At 45.2% G+C, this 16525-nt stretch overlaps 1 protein-coding gene across 1 annotated transcript in view; it reads left to right on the top strand.

Annotated features, from left to right (window-relative positions):
- PAG1 (phosphoprotein membrane anchor with glycosphingolipid microdomains 1) overlaps positions 1–16525 on the top strand; it is a 132854-nt gene that overhangs the window by 92767 nt on the left and 23562 nt on the right. The window contains exons 4-5 of the mRNA XM_072951777.1: positions 14198–14406; positions 16105–16156. Of these exons, the coding sequence (XP_072807878.1) occupies positions 14282–14406; positions 16105–16156 (177 nt within the window). The 5' untranslated portion in view covers positions 14198–14281. The remainder of the gene's footprint in view (positions 1–14197; positions 14407–16104; positions 16157–16525) is intronic.

The raw sequence follows: 16525 nt of genomic DNA on the forward strand, positions 1-16525 counted from the left end.
ACACATTTATAAATACAGACATCCAGACCAAATCCCTGCTCAAGTAAGCCAGTTTCCAGGGTCAGGCTTGGACATTGGTGTATTGCAGAAAATTCCCTAAGTGATTCTAATGGATAGCCAGGGTTGAAAATTCTAGTCTAATTCAGAGGATTAGACTAGAATTTTAATGATTTAATTTAATGGTTCTGTAGCCTTTAAGATAAAGTTGATTTGCTTTTAATCATCCTGGTCTTTGCATCTCAGATGTCATCTGAATACTGCTTTCATTATTTCCTTAGAGATCAGAACTTACGATCCCAAAGATTAATTTAATGGGAAAATCATCTCTTTTTTCCTTTCTTCCTTCCTTTTTCGTTCTTTCATCCTTCGCTTTTTTAAAAACCTATCTGGACATCGAGAGCTATTAAAATCTATAAAGGAATAGTCCATGGTACTTAAATTTAAAACTTCATGTGTGCAATATTTAGAAATTAAGATCTGCCTCCAGGAAATATTGAGGTCGTTTTAATAAAGAGACTGGCATAAGATTTAAAAGCGTGTGAAATCAAAAACTTGTAATTGGGGTTGGTGTAGAGAGAGGAAAGAAAGAGCTAGACTAAGATAATCACTTTAATTGAAGGATAATTACAGCACTGAGCTTCCAGTCAGAGAAAAAGAAATATGATTTTTGTGTGTATAGTTTAGTGGTTATTAAAAAAAAAAAGCATGCTAACTTATCAGGATAGAAAACCATTCTCCCCCACAGGGGTGAAAACATAGGATAGAGAATGTGGGATGGAGGGGGTTGCAAAACCATACCCTGATATTAGTTCTTATTTTCTAGCCCTCACCTTTACCAAGAAAATAGAAATTGGGGCAGAGAGACTACATTGACTACCTGCCACACAGAATGCTTTGAACTCAGCAGAGGAGAAAAAACTATCTTTAAAATATCAGTGTTATGAATCCCTATTCTAGGTGTCTCCAGAAAGTTCTTAATCCTGTGGCATATAATGTAAGTTCCAAACACGACCTTCAACTTGGAAACCACTGTGACATTCAAAATCTATGAAACTCTCAAAATTATACTAAGACTTTCCATAAACACAGCCTTAACCCATGACTTCATTTCATTCATGATTTACAAACAGGAAAAAAAAAAAAGAATGGGAAATCTTGAGGGAGAAGATGTGATTTTCATTAGCTATGAAGATTTTCAAAATTGCATTAGTTTCAGTTCATTAGGTCTTATAATCACATTAGCCACGTGGCATTGTAAGGGGAAGAAATGCCCTGCAGCCGTCTCCCGGTGGATTTCCTCCAAGCTTCACTACCTCTGTCCACTGGGACTCAACACGGGATTAGAGTTTTCCGTTCATAGGATGAACCAATGAAAACGATACAACTTGTAGAAACTGCATTTACACAAACGTTCCCTCTCAGTCTTTCCTCATTCCTTCTGCAGTGATTCCCCTGGTCAAATGCTGTCAGTGTTGAGGAATTCTGACTTTCTAAAGACTTGACAAGTAAGTTCTACTCCACTGGGATTCCCTTAGGGCTTGTAACAAATTCTGAACTATATCAATGAACTGCTTACTTCAGAATCACCTATGTGATTCTTGGGGCCCACTTCAACCCTATTATATCAGAATATCTGAGGGTCAGGCCAGGGCATCAGCTGTGTAACAAGCGCCCCAGGCATGGTGAGCAGGACAGAGGGGATTCTGGGAGAGGGGGGTGTCATCTCTGTGGTGGCTGTTGCTTTCACAAGGTCTGGAAAGGGAGACGAGTGAAACCAATGAGGCTGATAGTGGAGGGGCCTGGAGGCGTGCACTTTGACACAAATCAAGGCTACTAGTCAGTAGGGCCACAGCCAAGACACGCATCGATTTAAGTTGAGAAAAGTCTCCATGCTCAGAAGTGAGATACTATCCTAGCCTGTCATGTCTCTACTCAAGACCCTACAATTTACTTCATATTGCCTTTTTTCACTGAAACAACTTTTTTAATTGAAATATAGTTGATTTACAATATTGTGTTAATTTCAGGTATACAGCAAAGTGATTCAGTTATATATTTTGTTCAGGTTATTTTCCTGTGCTATACAGTAAATCCTCGTTGCTTATCTGTCTTATGTGTAGTAATTTGTGTCTGTTAATCCTATTTTCCTAATTTTTCCCTCCCCCTTCCTTTTCCCCTTTGGTGACCATAAGTTTATTTTCTATGTCTGTGAGTTTGTTTCTGTTTTATATATACATTCATTTGTATTGTTTTTTAGATTCCATATATGTGATATCATCTAATATTTGTCTTTCTCTGTCTGACTTACTTCACTTAATATGTTAATCCCTAGGTCCATCCATGTTGCTGCAGGTGGCAACATTTTATTCTTTTTCATGGCTGAGTAATATTCCATTTGTGCACACACGCGCACACACACACACACATCACATCTTCTTGAATCTTCTAACCACATCTTCTTAAATACTCCATTTGCTTTTATATCTAGTCCAAAGTCTTTTTTAGCTGTCCACAGTATTAATGGCCTTTGCAATGAACATGGACCTCTACCAAAGAGTATGACAGTTTCTGATTGTTGAGTTCTGTGTTTAGTCATGACACACGATGTAAGAACAGAGTCTCCTTTTGAGCTACTGTTCTGTTACACCTATCTCCCCATCTCCATCAACAGTATTATCTTCCCTAAACTGGGCAAAGGAAGAGAAGAAAATAAATGTACTGAAGTATGTAGACATGAACACACATATGTCATTCTTAAACTCACAAAGTACCCCATGGAGTAAGGCCAGCTATGGACAAAGGAGTAAAGCAGAGCACAATTAGGAAAACAGTCCTTCAGGTCTGTTCCCCTTGCCTACCTCCCACCCGCAGTGTGCCTGCACTCTGGCCTCAGTCCTCTCCCCCTTCCCCTGCCCTCCCTTTTCCTCACCAGGTAACTTGCTCTCTTCCCATCATTTATGCCTTCATGGGATTTTTAATGCATGGGCCACTTCCATGAACATTTGTTTTTTTTCAGCTTTGCTTTAACTGTAAAGTGAAATCAGTTTTCCCCCATTCAGTGGGGGTGGAGGGGACAGGGGACACTCCCTACAGATACCCTCCCAGGTCCTTGAAATCCTACCCATCCTTAGCGGCTGGCTGACCCTGACTGGGATGGAGTGTGTGCACGGGTGCGTGGAGGTGGTCCTGTCCACCCTGTGCATATGCAGAGACTGTCTTTGGAATCTGCCAGACACAATGAGGACAGTTCTCAGCTTGAAACAACATCAGTCCAAGGGCACTCCAGCTGCATCGGCGCCCCGGCGCCTCGGCTGTCAAGCCAAACAGAATCACGCTGCAGTTATCATGACTAGATGTCGCTGCTTTCTTTCCTTCCCCCTGACTTCACATGCTTGGAATTAAACATTACATTGTTTTTCATCTTTGTTCAAGAATGCATCTCTATATTAGGAACTTAATTCTAAATGTTTTCACCTCTTGCCAACGGAGTTTTGCAGATAACTGCAGCAGACCAGTGTCATCTCATATTCAAGGTGTGATGAAAAGATGAAACGGTGCTTGGTACATAGTAGGCATTTAGCAATTATTTGTTCAACGGGTTATAGAGCATCACAGAGTAAAACACAGTTTGGCCCTTAGTGTCAAAGAGTAGGAAATATCAGCCGTATTACTCAAGAAACCAATGAAACCAACCCAAAAAGCTGAGCACCTTTAATAAAAGAGACAGAGAAGTGGGGAGGCTACAGCTCAGTGGTAGAGCGTGTGCTCAGCATGCACAGGGTCCTGGGTTCAATCCCCTGTCCATCCATTAAAAAATAATAATAATAACCTCACCCCCCAAAAAATGTCTTTTAAATTAAAAAATAATTATAATAGAGACAGAGAAAGTCTCCAGAATGTTCTGTCACATTTGGAATCTCCTCAGGCTTATCAAGTATGAGGACTGGAAAAGTAGACGGGTCCCTTTCAGATCTGCTGTCTTTGTAAGATTTCCCTAAATCGGGGCACAGGCCTTTAGACAGCTTCACAAGCTTCCAGCGGCAGCGTTTTCTCTCTCCGTTACCTGTGCACGCCCATCCGCAGATTTTGGTTTGCTCCTCACATTTTGTTGAAAGGCTTTTATGAATATGACTTGTAAGTGTGTAACTATACCAACTGGACGTTAATGAACAGATAAAGTGACTCGTAAGTCAGGCCTGCAGCCCGTGTGCCGTGGTGGCGTTGCCGGAAGTGCCACTGATGTCTTGAGGTTTGCAGGATTGATTCCTCACTCTGCACCAGAAAGACCGCCCATGCTCTCCCCTCCGGCATCATCAGTGTAACTGGTGTGGCCCCCTCGGGTTCTTCCATGAATGACTAAGACGGTGCCTTCCGGGGAGTTGAAACTGTTGATCTCACTGAGAATTTCAGGTTCTTGCTGGATCAACACTTCCGTTTGTGTGGAAGGTCTTGGATTTGTGTCTTAGATTTTTTTGTCTTAGAACTTAGGAATCACCAGCTGCTTTTATAAGAGAATCTCAGAGCTGGAAAGAAACCTTCTCAATGACTTCATTTTTCAGAAGGAGAAATTGAGGCACAGGAGGCTTGGACTTGTTTCACGCTGCACAGTGATGCAGTCGGGAGGGACGGAGTGGAAGCTGCATCCCTGCCTCCACGCACCAGCGACCTGCCCTCTCGCTGCCATTTCGTTAGACTCTGGACCATGGAGAGTGGCCTTGTATTTGAGTACTTCTTTGGGAATCAAGAAGGGTCCTAGGACATGGGGGCTCTGACCTCATCTTCACATAACTTTGAGTAAGATGAGGCCACGTTTCAGCACCAGGGATCTGGTTGGGTGACCCTTCAACCCTAGTTGAAGGAAGATGAATATCTCCATTAGTGTTGCCCAGAGGCGGCCCTCAGACCCGCAGCCTAGCGCTCACCTGAGAGTCAGGGAGCCCCGCCGAAGTCAGAGTCTGCAGCTTAACGAGCTCCCCAGGGGAGCTGGAGAGGCAATCAGGTCTTCTCCAGGTTCAGCGAACATCATGAGCACCTGGAGGGCTTGTTAAAACTGAGACTGCTGGCTCTCACCCCAGACTTTGTGATTCACACGCCTCAGGGAAGGCCCAAAATTCTGCATCTTTATCAAGTTCCCGGATAATGGCGAAGCCTCTGCCCCAGGACCCCCCCTGAGAGAAGCTCTGCCGCGCCCTCTGCAAGGGGCGTGGGCGTCATACTGCCTGAGTCATCTGCACCCGCTCCCCCCGTCCCCCCGACAGAAAGCCTTGAGGTTGAGCCCTGAGAACCCACATTTTCAAATACAGGTTCTGACCTGTTCTGATCAAGCTGTCGCTCTGACGTCTCGCAGTCCTCAGGAGTTTCCGGTAACACTAACAAGTAACTTGCAAGGATCTGGGGGGAAGATTTTGCATTTCAGAGGTCAGTAAATTTAGTCTTTTGTCTGCCAATTTTAGAATATAAAAATTCTTAATGTTTTTAAAGTGTAAGAAAGATGAAAATTAAAGATGGCTTTGATGCATTAAGCACTGGGTAATATGTTGAGGTACTTTCTTGGCAGAGCCTGGGTGGAATATTAACTCTTAAGTCTGCAGTCTTTACGTCCAGGTGCATCAAAAGGTGGGATTGACCTAGCTCACAATGACACCAGGGCTGTGAAACTCGGATTCCTCTGGGACATGGTTCAAATTTCTATCTAACTCTTAAGATTCTACGTCTTCCATCTTGAAGGTGTACTTGTCCCAGAATAAGCGTCCTTTGCTGTACAGTCTCCATGAGGCAGCATGGTTCTCTGAGGGCCTGAGAAGAGCTGACTGGGCTGTAAGAGAAACTAGAGCTTTTGTAATTAGCTGTCCAACCACAGTCCAAGTGTTAAAATGAAACTGGTCTTTTAAAGATCCTGAGCCGTGAGGGGAGGACTGGAGAGGCCTTATGTCAAATGGTAAATTTCTGAACCTCTCTGCAAAGAAACAGAAGTTTGGTTTTGGTTAAGTCTTTTACTGTTATGAAAAAAAAAAATGGTGGCTGAATCACCCGGGCAGCAGAAGCCAAATAAAAACAAGGCAAAGCAGTGCTTAACAGAGCGAGATGGGAAAGTCCTGATCTCAGTAAGCTGGCCTGTGTATAAACACCACCTCCCCACCGGGTCCAGCAAAGCAGATGGAGCGAGGGCGGCAAGGTGCCCTCGTCCCCTTGGAAGGAGGGCCCATGATGCTGTGGCTGGGAATGAGCAGTGGGCAACCTGGAAGAGAGTGAGCATTCTTCTCTCTGGCGCCCAAACAAGGAAGTTTAGCTTCCTGGGAAGATGGCCCGGCTCCCATGTCCTCACCTGTTTGCTGTTGTCACAGGTGGGCAGACACCTGGGGTCATGACCACGGCGGGGATGGCCATGTTTTTTATTTCAAGCCTGTGAGTCAGAGCTGACATGCACTGGGGCCTCTGCAGGACCGCGAGGGGAAGGTGGGGAGAGGCCAGATGAGTGTGTGTAGAGCGGAGGCAGCACCGTGATTTACCCACCAGGAAGTCAGGCAAGCTGGCTGCTGTCACTTCTCGTGTCCCCATGGAATTTCAGCATCATTTAAGAAGACTGAGAAGAATTTCTTCTTCTGATTATTACCATCTCTGAAGGCCTGGTCAGGTTCCATCTCTTCTTGGATGCTTATTCTTCTTTGAACTATTAACTTATTCAGCTATGTATTCATTCAACTTATGTGTCAAGTGCCTGCTGTAGGCCTCCAGCTGTGAACCAGACATGTCTGTCCACAGCCTCCCTCTTGGAGCTCGGACCAGTGGAGGAGACATGCGGAGAACTCCATCACTCTACTTGGCAGTGATGCTACAAAGGGAAGAGCTAGTAGAAAGAGGGGGGGGGGCTCAACTTAACTGGGGATGGGGGCAAGGAAGCAGCGTCAGAAGCTGCCCCAAGGAAGTGACATTTAAGCTGAGACCTGAAGGGTGCTCGGGCTTCCATCAGATGAAAAACATGGGAAGAGGGGTAAGAATCGTTAAGGCCACTCCCTCCTTGGAGAAATGTAAGGCCCAGTTGCAGGCGAGGGAGGGAAGAGAGAGGTGTGTATCAGGGTTCCTAGGAGAGGGGGAAGACGTGACATGTCATCCCTGGGAAGGGGCCAGAGGAAGGCACAGCTTGGGGACACAGTGAGATGGCCAGTGTGGAGAGGCCTGCTCAGGGCGGTGAGGATTCCTGGACAGAGAAACTGAAAGTTCCAATTGGGACTTTTCTCAAGCGATGTTCAACACTGTTGGTAGGAATGTAGTTTGGTGCAGTCATTATGGAAAACAGAATGGATATTCCCTAAAAAACTAAAAGTAGATTAAGCATATATGATCCAACAATCCCACTCCTGGGCATAGATCTAGAGTAAACTCTAATTCGAAAAGATACATGCACCCCAGTGTTCATAGAAGCACTATTTACAATGGCCAAGACATGGAAGCAACCTAAATGTCCATTGACAGGTGAATGGGTAAAGAAGTTGTGGTGTATATATACCATGGAATACTACTCAACCATAAAAAAGAAATAATGCCATTTGCAGCAACATGGATGGACTGAGAGATTGTCATACTAAGTGAAGTTAAGTCAACAGAGAAAGACAGATATCATTTGATAACACTTATATGTGGAATCTTTAAAAAAAATGACACAAATGAACTTATTTACAAAACAGAGACAGACTCACAGACATAGAAAACAAACTTACGGTTACGGGGGGATAGGGGTAGGGACAGATAAATTGGGAGTTCTGAATTTGCAGATACTAACTACTATATATAAAATAGATGAACAACGGTCCTACTGAATAGCATAGGAAACCATATTTGGTATCTTGTCAAAGCCTATGAGGAAAAAGAATATGAAAAAGAATATATATATATATATTTAAAAATTTGAATCACTCTGCTCTACGCCAGAAACTAAGACAACATTGTAAATCGGCTATACTTCAATTAAAAGGGGGTGGGGGGGGCGTTCAGCTGCTTCAGTGATGTACAAAGAAAGCAGGTGGCTGTGTTCGTTCCAGAGCTGAGGTTTTTGCCTTAAGACATACTCGGCTTATTTTTTAATTGTTTGCTTGGTGGGCTCCTCTCTTTTATTCCCCTTCCCTGCCTTACCCTATAAATTATTCATTCAGCTTGCATCCTGAGAGGCAGCTTGTGAATCTACTCATCCTCCTTTCCCAGAAACACATATTCAGGAAAAATCCCTTGCCTGGGTCCTATTTTCCAGCTCATGCAGATGCTGAGAATATGGTGGGATATGAGATGGATGCATCCCTGCCCTCAGGGAACTTTTAATTTAGATCAGATGAGCGAACAGTCGAAGACAGGAAGAAATAAAGCCTTAAGCTCAAACTGCACACTTTGTGAAACATCCCATTAAGACTTGCTTATGCAAATTGAAGACATTTACCTGTGTTCCTCACCCAGTCTGTAAGAATCATCATCTCTCTCCCCTCACCCACAGCCACCTCTGCCGTTCTGTTCTCTCATGAGATTTACCATTTAAAATTTTAAAACTGAGGGGGAGAGGATAGCTCAGCCGTACAGCGCATGCCCACCATGCACAGAGTCCTGGGTTCAATCCCCAGGACCTCCATTAAAAAAGCAATATGAATAAACAAATACACCTAGTTACCTCCCCCCAACAAACAAAAATAAGTAATTATTTTTTAAAAAATTGTAAATGAACATTAGGAATTGGTTTTCAGGTCAGGATATGAGGAACAGCAACCTTAGAAGTCGTTCCTTACGCACCAGCCACTTGCCTTTGGGCTTTTCCCAAGGCAAAATCCAAAATGGCGGGAGGGTTTCGCTAAGCAGCAAACTGTTACTTCTGGAATATACGTTTAGTGTATTTTTGTAGACAAGTGACAGCCAAACGCCGCCGAAGGGTCAGATTTCCCATTTCCGGTGCGGACCAATAGGTGGGGAGCGTAGAAGATGGAATCGGGCTACGCCGCCGACCGCCTCGAGGATGCGTACCCCGCGCCCGGAGGGAGCGCCTGGGCCTTTCCGCGGCGGCGGCGGCGAGCCCCGACGGCGGTCTGTTTGGCGATGCCAGGGCTTTCCAGGTCCCTCCCTCTCGTGCTTCAAGCTGCTGTGGAAAGAAATGTCAAGATTCTGCTCCAAAGTGATGTTATAAAATGACTTTGGAATCTATAAGGAGGACAGTATTAACTTGGAGTCCTTTACCACCCTCCGCTCTCTGGGTGTGCTCCCCCACCCCCATGCCCACCCCCCTGACTCAGAGAAAGAAAGAAATGGGGAGATCTTTGCTCCCTCTTGGCAGAAAACCTTGCACTCTGGCAGGGCCAGGGCGGACAGGAAGGGTCTGCTGAAGTGGTTCGGTCTTTCCCCCAGACCCGGTTAACGCTCACTCAGAGTTCAGCGTAGCTGGCTTGTCTTCCGACAGAGCCCTTCAGGCTGAAGAGAGAAGTCTACCTGAATGTAAATACTTCAGCTTGAAACGCTTTCAGGAGACTGGAGGGTTCTGTTGAGAGGTTCACGTAGCCGTAGCCCATGTGTCCGCCCACTTGCTGCTCAAGGACAGAAACCCAGCAGAGAATTTGGCTCCTGGGCCCTCGTTCAATGTGTTTGGTTAATCCGTGGCTTGTAAAGTGTCCTTTTACTGCGTGGTTCCCACACCTGGTGATGAGCGGGAAGGAGGCGTTCCCACTGGGGAGGGGTCCTTGACCTCCTTATTTGAGCATCAGTCAGGGGTCATGCGTGAAGGTGGCTTCCATCAGGCTCAATGATGAGTCAGCTGGGACAGCTGTAAAAGGGTAATGACTGTCATTACTGACCTCAACTGGCTTCAAAGGAACCAGGCGTCTACTTCTGTGGCTAATCTCACCGGCCGTCCCAACTCTATCAAATTACAATTTACAGAATTTGCAGTGGTCAGAGCACCTACCTAGCTTGTTAAATGTGTTTGGGTTCAGAAATAAATAGCTGGTATTTGGGCTGTAACTTTCATTACTGTCATCCGGTTTCTGTTTTCTTTCTTGTTGGAACTGACGGGGGTGGCTGATACTCCAGGCTGATGAAGACAATTAAAATGCTCAGCATAGGCACAAACAGCAAGAATAACCAGTCGCTCCTGGAGGAGTTGAGAATAGAATTGTACTGCCCCCTTGTGGCTAAAAGTGGCACCTGCTTTGGAAGTTAAAAGACCATCGATTTTTCTAAGATTTGATCGCTTACTGATTCAAATCACGAAATGAATGAATATAAAAGTATGAGAGATTATGGCGCTTTTAGTCCAAAATAGTTATCCAGCCCAACTTTTGAAAGAACCCCCAAGAGAAGTCCTATAAACTCAGGCACCGACCTTTCTCAGGGCCAGAAGACAAGTTCCCACAGGAGTCTGGGATGATATAAAATTCGGGGGCAGGGGAAATGCCACAGACTCTTGTAAAGCAATATCATATATCAAATGACAGCCTCTGATCACGATTGTACGTCAGTGCAGCCAGTGGTGAAGCCGATCTAAAACAAAGCCAAAAAAAAAATGTAGAACAATTAAACTAAATCTGCCATTTCATTAATATTATGATCTTTTGCAGCACATCTTAGTGGGGGCATTCAGGTGCAGTAATAAATGTTAGCTGAGGTCCAGTGGATGGCCCTTCTTTGCCCTATGTTGAATAACTCATAGAATATTTACACAGGTGGTCTGACAACAGGATTTTTTTTAACTTTGAAGAAACAGTACTCTATAATTGAATGCAATTTTATTGAGTCAGGTAAGGACAGGACTGAGAGAAATAGGCTTAAATATCTCCATGAAAAAATCCTGAGCTATCACCCCAAGTCATTCCTGTATTTCTGCTGGTGTGGATTGATTCTGGATGCTCAGAAGGTGTCTTACTTTATATAGGAACTAGCAGGAAATAAGCCGGTCCCCTGGACCAGTAACAACATCAGGGGCTTTGAAGCCTTGGCTTATGTTTTCCACAGGGACCCTGGTTGGTAGAGGCGCACTGTGTGTGGCCTGGAAAACCCTCCTTGCTGCAGGGATCCTTCCTTTTCAGAATGACTTCCTGCTTCCCAGACCCTGTGCCTCGAGTCCTTGTGGTCTCCCTCTACCACTAATCCTGAGAGTAGCCTCCAGCCTCCGGGAAGGACACCAGTCCCCCACTGCTGAAGATAAACTACACAGAGGACCCTGAGCACTGCATTTAAGCTCCGGAAAACAGGGCATGAGGGTCCAGCCTTGGGGAGAAAGTCCATTCCACTTCTTGGAAAGCCCTGGACCATCCACACAGGGCTTCCCTTCTCTCCCTCACCAAGGAGGAACAAGGGAGTCATCCAGGTGCATTTATACACTTGAGGGAGGGGCGGTCCATCTACACACACGGGGGAGGGGCGGTCCATCTAAACACATTGGGAGAAGACCGTCATGTCTCAAGTAGATGAGCCACCAAAATTTTAAAAAGGGACGACCACAGAAGAAATGTGAAAATTTTCCGTAATTTCACGTAATTCCGCAAGAGAATTACGGAAACAGAAGTCCAGGCGGAAAAAAAGAGACCAGGAGACCAGAGTAACAGTGGTGCAGACCTTCTCTAAAATGGGAATAATCCCACCGGGAGGCCTGCTGTGAGTGTCAAAGGTCATGTGTGTGCCCACCGCCACCACCGCTGACCCCTGCCAGGGCAGCCGCCCCTGCAGCACTGCCCGCGCGGCTGTGACCTGTGTGGCTCCTGGTCCCTTAGAGGTTTCTCAGAGGTGGAGGCTGCCTGGTAGGAGCCGTTGTCCTTAGGGATTACCATGTATCTGACTCAGAAACATGTACCAGGTTATGATCAGTCTTTTCATTGTGAGATTTTCATCCACGATGAGAACTTTTGGAAAAAGTATTTCTTTCCAGAGCTTTTCTGCAAATTTTAATTGAAGGGGAGTGAGCCAGGAGTTTGGACACATTTTGTCTGAGTCGCATCCTTTATTCAGTAGCTGATAGTAATCTACTTTTATCTTCCTTCTCCTCACACTGCTCTGCTAGGTGAGGCTCCACTTATCTCATGACACTTTATCACCTCCCCCGTTGAGAAAGAGAGAAGAGAAACGTGTACAGAAACGGGGAGAGGTGCTGCTCTAGCTTGCTGGAAGGATATGTGGCTTTGGAATAATTCACACAGCAAACTGTTTTCTAAGAACCTGGCCCTTTATAAATAGACATGGATGAAATCATTGTATGAATGAATGAGTGAATAAAGGAAGGCACAAACAGCTACACAACAGATACTTTTTGTTTGTGCCTCGTAAATTGTGTCATGCTTGGACCTGGATAGAAAAATTTATTTCATGTGTATTCATAGGTCCCCACGATATATGTGCTTGCTTGAATGTATTTTGATAATTCATTGTGATGCCAACTTGTAGCGTAAGTTTAAAATGAATTATTCATTGCTTCAACAAATTATGGGAGAAGTGCTAGTGATTTTTGTTCAGTTATAGCTGCCCAGGAGCAAACACGCCCAAGCAATGTGACCATCCATTACAGCGTGCAGGTCGTGTTTCCAGGCATAATATATAACCAACGCAGGAAGAAAGACGTTCTGCATTACCCAGGAAAGTGTACACTTGTGTATGTATAGAGCATTAGGAAATGTTCCTGTTGGTTCAGGGTGTACAGAAAACAATCGATTTCATCTTCTAGAATTCCCTCTGCATCCCTGTAGATAAAAGTTTCTTGTTCTCCAGTTTTTCATTCTTTTTTACCTTTAAGTAGTCAAATAAATGTGACACATTTCACCTGGAGAAGATTTGGTCTCGCTGAACCGCAATGCACTCCAGTTAGCCACTGAGCCACCCAAGTGCTGACTCGTTGTGGATACTCAGTGATGGCTGGACAGAATTCTAGCTCTTTCATGGAAACAAAGGGACGTGTAAACATCAATGGTCTTTTTCAAGAAAAAAAAATTGAGTTCTGATTCATTATCATGACAAAAATATTCATTCGCTGACTTTATTCATGAAACTTGACTTTAAAGGCTGTTTCGTTTAAGTTAGAATGTTCTAGAATGGAGCAAAGCAAATGCTCTTTAAAAAGACATCTCTGAAGGGAGATCATCGTTGATGTGACATAGGACTCTATTTTTCAAAATCTAGAACTCAATATTTCACGGAACTCATTGGCGTTTTCATTTAGACACATTGGAACGGGGCGGGGTGGGGGTAGCGGGGGTCCGTAGCCCCTGGTGAGGAGGAGCGCCCTCTAGGGGCCAAGACCGCCACTTAGCACGGAGGCACCTTGGGGGAACTTAGCGGTTCTCTGCATTCAGCTCCCTTGTCTGGAAAAATGAGGATTAGTGGTGCCTTTTTTACAGGCTAGTGGCAGCGATTAAATGAGGAAAGCATTTGAGTCCCAGGCCCACGCCAGGTACTAAAATATCCCAAGGACAGCTGCTCAATTTGTAGTTGTTGATAAATAGGTCTTATTTGCCGCTGGCGGTGGCATTCTTAGCACAGACTTTCGTCCATTCCTTTGAAAGTGTTCTCAGAGGTTTAGTGAAAGCTGGCCCTGAAAATAAAGTTGCAGACTCAGAACAGGTACCTATTTATGAAGGTGAATAGAAAGATAATCTGTTTCATTCATTGTATGGACCTTAAGCCTTTTCCAAGAGAAGCAGGTGTGGGAAGGTGGGGAAGATGCAAACTACATTTTGGAGAAAGCCGTAATAAATGCTTTACACTGTTCTGGCAAAAAAAAAAAAAAAAGGAATCCAGATAAGCCATCTGTTTATTTGCTGTGGAATACTTAGACTCTTAGTTTATTTGGAGACATGAAGAATCTATCCGCGCAACATAAATTAACACAACATTGTAAATCGAGCATACTTCAATAAAATAAATAAATAAAAATAAATAATTACATCTATTCCCAGACATACCAAAATAATAAGGCATCCGTTGCCTCAAACACTGTGCTAGGCACTGCACACTCCTGCTTTGCATTTTGAGTGAGAAAACAAAGGCCTGGACGATGGAGGGGACTTGCCCAGATGGGACTTGCCTCGACGGTGGATTTCAAATCGAGTCCAGTACATTCCGCACCCACTTTCCTGCTCTGCGGAGACCCTCCTCCCCGCCACCCCCCCCCCCCACCACCATGAACTCACTCCAGATCCCGGCACTTCAGGTGAGAAGTTGTCAAAACACATGTCGTTCTCTCTGCAGGACGCAGCCCTGTGCCCCTATGTCGCCACCTTGGAAGGACTGACCACCGACTCCATCAGCCTGCGCCGCTCCACGCCCCATCATGGGACCCGAGGGAAGCATGCTGAGCGGGGGACCAACGCAGGTCGTCCTGTGGGGAAGTTTGGCCGCTGTCGCCGCCTTCTTCCTCATCATCTTCCTCGTCTTTCTGTGTTCCAGTTGTGACAGGTGAGAGCGACCTGTGTCTCCTAGAACCTAAAGATAACACGTTCCATGGACCCGGAAGACTTTGTATATAAAGCCTGTGATAAATGGCGTCTCATCACAGAGACATTCTGGAGGTTAACTGACTTCTCTGCTGCAAAGGGGCCCAGGGACATTTTCTATTAGTTCAATGAAATGCTAGGAAGCAAACTGGAAGAACCCTTTTATATGAACCTCCCCCAAAGGAAATGTTTGCTGCTCTGATGAGCACATCTTTCCAAAATTTATATTGTTTCCGTCTGTGGACATTTGGAAATCTAAATATGACATGCGTTAAAGCTACTATTTTGGGGGGTGGAGGATATAGCTCAGTGGTAGAGCACATGCTTAGCATGCCCGAGGTCCAGGGTTCAATCCCCGGTACTTCCATTTAAAAAAGAAAAAAAAAAAAAAACCATTTTGCTGCCACTTGAGAGTTACTGAAAACTTCTGCTACTCTGTGGCTTTAGGGAGGGAGGGTCATTTTATTAAAGATTTGTAATCTAGAACTGCAGTTTCTCAAGAAACAGATCTGTTTTCCTAAAAGAGACATTCTGTGTGTGAAATGATCTTGTCTTTTTTTAAGAATTATACTTCCTTCTTTGTCTCCCTCTCTCCTTTACCCCGCTTCCTCCCTCTTTGATTCCTTCATGTAAAATGTGTTACCCCACCCCACCCCCCCCAACAAAAGAGATCTTTGCTTGGAGAGAAGCAGGAGTGATTTTCCGGATGTTCAGACATTGTTACAACATATGCAGCTCCTTGGGGAGTCAGCTGCTGCTGGGAGCCAGCGCAGATCAGCTGACAGCCAGCCAGCCCTCTTCCAAACTCTTCTTAATGACCTCGGAAGAGACTCAAAAAGAGTCATTTAAAAGTCTGGATGTGGCTTCCTACCCTAAAGTCTCTATCGAGAAGGGAAAATGCGGCCCTCTGAACTCAAGCAGCCTCTGAATCCCTTGTGTCCAGGGCCGGGACAGAGTCTGACTGGCCAGGAGATGAAGAAACAGAGGCCAGGGAAGTGTTCCCTCCCCTGGGCCTGGAAGGGCCTGCCTCTGTAATTATTTACTCTCCCACTAGGTGTCAGTGTTGCCTCATACATATATGGGAAAGGGCGTCCAGTACTGATGGCTTTCTTTAGCCTGTCCTGAGTAAAAATAAATTCTATTTTTACTTGATGGACTTTTCCATAGACTGGAAGTACATATGACTCATCCTGAGAGCATGTACCCGTCCCAACATGCCAAAAGTTGTACTTTCCTTATTTTCTCAGTCCCATTGTAGTGTGTGACTTTGCAAAGACGGAATTAAAAAAATGAACAGAATTGTCCAGATTTCCTAAATTAAAAAAAAAAAGCGTAACTCATTCTAGTAGTCTAGATATTAACAGTGCCTGCTTAGGGAAATGGCCCAGTCTCTTGCTGTTGACTCGTATACTCTACTTCTGGAGGAAGGGAGGCCAGGAGGGGTGACCAGCCCCTTGCTGGGACTTGACCCCCTCCGACCCTGCCGTCTGCAGAGAAGGAAGAGAGTAAACTGCTTGGCTTTTGCTTCCTTGGCAAAGTAAACTTGGCTCTAAAAAGAGAGACTTAAAGGATGGTAAAAATTCAGAGAGGAAAGGGGAGTGTGTGTTAGGTTTTAGATGGCACGTTGCATGTTACAGCCGCGTTTCCTTTTCCATTTCAGAGAAAAGAAACCGAGACCGCACAGCGGGGACCACGAGACCCTGATGAACGTGGTGAGCCCGCGAGCACGCGTCTGCACGACGTGTGTGCTTTACAGTATCGGCCACTTACCTGAGCGTGTCCCCACAAGCTCACAACCAGAAGGAAGCTGAGGGAGGGAACTCAGCAGAGTTAACTGGCTCCGTGGGCTGTGTCCTCTTTCTGCAGGTTTATATTCACCGCGGCCGGAGGCCGATGATTGGGAGGGTTCCTGAAACCGATGCAATCGTGGGGCAACTGGAAACATCCTCAGCCTCCAGCCTACCGCAAGGAGGTCTCTGTCCTGCCTCTGCCTGGTGTTTTGGTTGGCTCGAGCTGTCCTAACAAAGGACCACAAACTGAATGGCTTAAATAATAAATACATCGTCTCACAGTTCTAGAGG

The sequence above is a fragment of the Vicugna pacos genome, chromosome 29 (assembly GCF_048564905.1).
Source record: "Vicugna pacos chromosome 29, VicPac4, whole genome shotgun sequence".
NCBI classification, from domain to species: Eukaryota; Metazoa; Chordata; class Mammalia; order Artiodactyla; family Camelidae; genus Vicugna; species Vicugna pacos.